A 4,240-nucleotide genomic window follows, 5' to 3' on the forward strand; every position below is an offset into this window, starting at 1 on the left:
TACACAAGTCAATTAACACCAACTTCAGATTTGAATGCATCTACAACAATTACACAAGTTAGCATAGATTGAGCTGGGCAGATTGCCCATTGATCATGACTAGTTCCGTTTTGTATCAGGCCTGGCATGACCAGACCAGGGCCTCTTTCTATTGAAACTACACATTCTCCACTGCCAATTTCTCTCAAAAATAATAAAAGACAGACTACTGTATTTCATGCGCCACAGAGTTAGAAAAAAATTACAAATTTCCAGCTCCAAGCACCTTGCACAGCTTCAAGTAGTCCTTCGTCTTCGTCCAACCTTAAACAAAGAGGTCACCTTGTTTCTACATCCACGCCTCTCGTTTTTAGTTTTTGTCACATTGGCGAACTAGTGGTGGTTAACCTCCAGAGAAAGTGCAATACTTTGTTTGGTAAAGATAGTCCCCATATATAGTTTCTTTCATTAAAAAACCTGATTATCGGTAGCAGGATTTGACGTTGTTGCCAATCCTCGAAATGATTCATGTGCTTTGCTTCTATCTCGAGCCACTTTGTAGGCTGATTTAACCGGGAATAAGCCTCTTTTGTCATAGTGCCAGGCAGGTTGATCATCAAATTGATCATGGACCGGAATTTTGATGATTTCCTGCCCATCCCATACATTTGTCACTGGATCAATCAGCTCTTGTACTCTTGTCACCATGTTTCTGTCATTCCTTGAGATCACCCTTGTAGAGATGCCTCTCGGTCTTGAAAAAAAGCCCTTTCCACGCTTAACTGACCTCTTGAAGCACCACCCTTCCGTTTATACACCAACCTGCCATTAAAGCACCACCCTCCCGTTTGAGGTTTCAGAGTATGTTATTGGCGTGATGCTGTATGTATTCTTCAACTTCTTTGAGACACATGTATCATCTATATGTAGGCGCCCTTGGTAGAGTACATTCCAGTTGGCAAGTGTTTCCACTTGATTCCTTTGCAGTTCAATCTGCCAATGCCGCTCTTCTAGCTCACTGAATTGATGAGGAATGAAATGATTATGTAGAACCTGCAAGTTCTTGTAACTTGGTCTCCGGTCTGACAATACAGCGATCGGTTTGTCGTCACAGCTTCTCCTTGCACCATCTTCTCAAGGTGCATTCTCAGAAAGTGCCACAACATCCATCTACAACATACCCCTGGGGGAAAAAAGGCATTCCTCAGCTTCTACAATAAAAACAGAAAGCTCATATACAAGAAAGGAAAGATATGATCTTATGGATATTTTCTACACTGCATGATGTAGAGTAGATAGTCGCTGGTATCATGCAAGTCATAGATTTTTCTAGCTTAGGGGTCGGATCCATATATCTGTTTCGGTATCCTAGGTCCATATGTAGACTACTCATGTTTATATTCTGAATGTAAACAGGAGTAGTCTACATATGGACCTAAGTAGATTACTCCTCTTTATATTCTGAATGTAAACAGGAGTAGTCGGGTCCATATATCTGTTTCGGTATCTTAGGTCCATATGTAGACTACTCCTGTTTATAAGACATAAGTATTACATAGACAATCGGTATGGTAACACCGGTCACGTGTAGATACAGCTTTCACTGGAAAAACTCTACAGGCAAAAATTTAGAAGTTGGAACAGTAGCAGTGATATTTTGGCTTGCCAATTTCTTGCGAACTTTTTACGATGGAAAACTTGTCTTCCATTGCTCATTCAGTTTTCATAATATCTTATTGACCTCTCCTATTTTTTAAGTAAAAAAAAAGAGGGGAGTACAAATTGTTAAAAGAAGACTTGAAAAGATGCCCGGTGTATCACAGCCTCTCCATCAAATACAGAGATGAACATGCACACCGAAATGATCATAATGGGATTTACCTAAAAACATGTGGTTAACTGGTTATGTGCAAAAAATAAAAACTAATAGTGTGGTTCTATGTTAGACCTAAATGGAGAAGGTTAGTACCATAGAAATGTACTCTGAAACACAAACAAGAGATACGGAAAATAAAAGCCAATTAAATATAGCACACCAAGTATGGAGAAGATACAGAACATGCTTCTGTTTTCATAGCATTTGCCCACAAAATTAGGAATTTTGGTTAACACAGCCCTATGATACAGTTTCTAATACGTATATAAATATAATAAGTTAACTATTTGTAGAAATATAAATATAATAAGTTAACTATTTGTAGAATCACATATTCATCCTCATGAGATTTGGTGTTATCCATATGGGATTTGGCCAGTTGCACCAAAGCTGAGGTACAATTTCTTCCCTGCTGCCATTTTCCAAGTTGAGAATACCTATATCCCGGTCATCATTCTTATACTTCGAAATATATGTCATGTCGTCTGTGAAATAAACACAATTTGTCTTCAGTTGCGGGTATTCCTCAGCACTGAGGCATTGCAACTGACTACGCCCAAGAAACAACACATGATCATGCAAGCCATGCATTTCCACAAGCTCTTTTGCTGCCATATCAGTTTTATATAACATCATTTTCTTAGTCTTTGTGAACCCCTCTGTGCATTCAGTGTCTCTGCAAACTTGCAACATATCACCCCATGGAGCCTGAACAACGTACATGTGCCCATCAGTCGCACTAATGTAATTCTCCATCTCCTCTGCAATGATATTCCTTGTGATGGTAGGACCGGTCAGATCAAAAGTATAGACTCCTCCGGTTTCTGTGAATGCATACAATAGACCATCCATGTGGATGCATTGTTCATAGTTCTCACCTGGCAGGGAGGTCCACTTATAATCACCTACCCTTGCAAACGAAAGATATCGCTCTGGATTGTGGATGAGAACCACAATGTAGCTTCCCGTGGGTGGATCAGGAAACACAAAAGCCCTGATGCAGAGGCAGTCAGGAAACTCATTCGGATCATCGTCCTGCTCTAAATCCCACATCTTATAATTATTAACTGCACCGGCACTGTCTAAGATCGGCTCTACTTGCTCAATGGTGATCACCGAGGGGAGGGCAATCTGTTGACCAGTGATCGGATTGAGAAGGTGAAGCTCAGACTTCTCATCAGCAGTAACTAACCAGCCATAGGAGGACCCAATGAGATGCCTACTACGGATAGGTGGATCCGGAAGAGTTAGCTTGTAGACCCTCTTTTTTGCAAGACTGTAGAGACAAGCTCCGTTCTCACCATCAGCTTCGGAGGCGTAGAGGAGGCAAGGTGTCTGGGGCCGCTTATATTGCCCAAGCTGGTTATGTAGACTACTATAAGCAGAGCGCCAGAAGGAGCACACAAAGCTCGCACGAATGAGGTCAGGAAGCTCCAGGAGGGAAAAGATATCCATCAATACATCCAACGGCAGCTCCAGCAGTGTTTCAACCACAGTCTCGGTCTCCATCAGCGGCGTCTCCGGCAATATTTCCACCACGGTCTCGGTCTCCATCAGCATCAATGGCGGGTGTTTTCTGAATTTCCAGTGTGAACTGGGAGGGGGAGAAAGGGCCAGCAGCATACGCAACATTCTCAAGTCTAGCTGCAGTAAGCTCATCATCCGCACTAAGCTACACGTCCCCATTGGAGAAATTGCAAAATCTGATCTTCTGGATGATGAATCGCTTCCGCAGCTATCAACCGCACAGCTTTAGTTCAACCTAGCAGGAACAGGGGCAGGCAGCACTTGTATATATAACAGGAAGCTCAACCCACCTACCGAGGCCTCAGCTCAGCTCTAATTCGAGTAGGAAATGAGTCCGAATCCAAGAACGACAAGTAGTCCCGCGAAATTTGGACTGGAGACTACGGGAAAAAAAAGAAAGATTTGGACCTGGAATCGGACTACGCGGCTCAGACGGATCCCAATCCCGTTCCCGCGACGACAGGAAAGAGAGAAGGAACAAACCAGAGGAAGTGCCGAAGTGTAGCAGCTCGATAGCGCACAAGGCGAAGGCGGGTGGGAGGTGGCAGAGAGATGGAACTGCGGACTGCGTTGATGAACTGCGGACTTCTTCGGCGGCGAGATGCGCCGCTGGCTGTATCGAGGTAATTGTGTGGGGAAAATCTATCCTGCGCACGTTCCGACAGCTGCCTTCCGTCCGATGGCGCTCGCGCGGTAAGGATCGATGCATCTTGTTATCCACTAGACGGGCCCATCTGTAAGACTCCATCTAACACATCGGTTTTTTTTTTTGAAGTTTTTTTTTTGCATGGAACTTGTGAGAGCTTTAGGGGGTGTTTGTTTCCAGGGACTTTTTGGTGTAGTGACTAGAAAAAGTCC

The 4,240-nt window shown here is 43.3% G+C and overlaps 1 protein-coding gene and 1 long non-coding RNA gene across 2 annotated transcripts; both read right to left on the reverse strand.

Moving 5' to 3' along the window:
* On the reverse strand, window positions 1–4,039 carry LOC119325064. Its single transcript, XR_005157296.1, has 2 exons — window positions 3,866–4,039; window positions 1–1,162 (listed from the first exon to the last, which is right to left on the reverse strand). It is a non-coding gene; the product is annotated as an uncharacterized LOC119325064 (long non-coding RNA).
* LOC119325054 (F-box protein At5g25290-like) lies at window positions 1,172–3,851 on the reverse strand. Its single transcript, XM_037598811.1, has one exon. The coding sequence runs from the start codon at window positions 3,539–3,541 to the stop codon at window positions 2,183–2,185; it is 1,359 nt and encodes a 452-aa protein (XP_037454708.1). The 5' UTR covers window positions 3,542–3,851; the 3' UTR covers window positions 1,172–2,182.
* Window positions 4,040–4,240: the final 201 nt, after the last annotated feature.

Source organism: Triticum dicoccoides, chromosome 1B (genome assembly GCF_002162155.2).
Source record: "Triticum dicoccoides isolate Atlit2015 ecotype Zavitan chromosome 1B, WEW_v2.0, whole genome shotgun sequence".
In the NCBI taxonomy this organism is placed as follows: Eukaryota; Viridiplantae; Streptophyta; class Magnoliopsida; order Poales; family Poaceae; genus Triticum; species Triticum dicoccoides.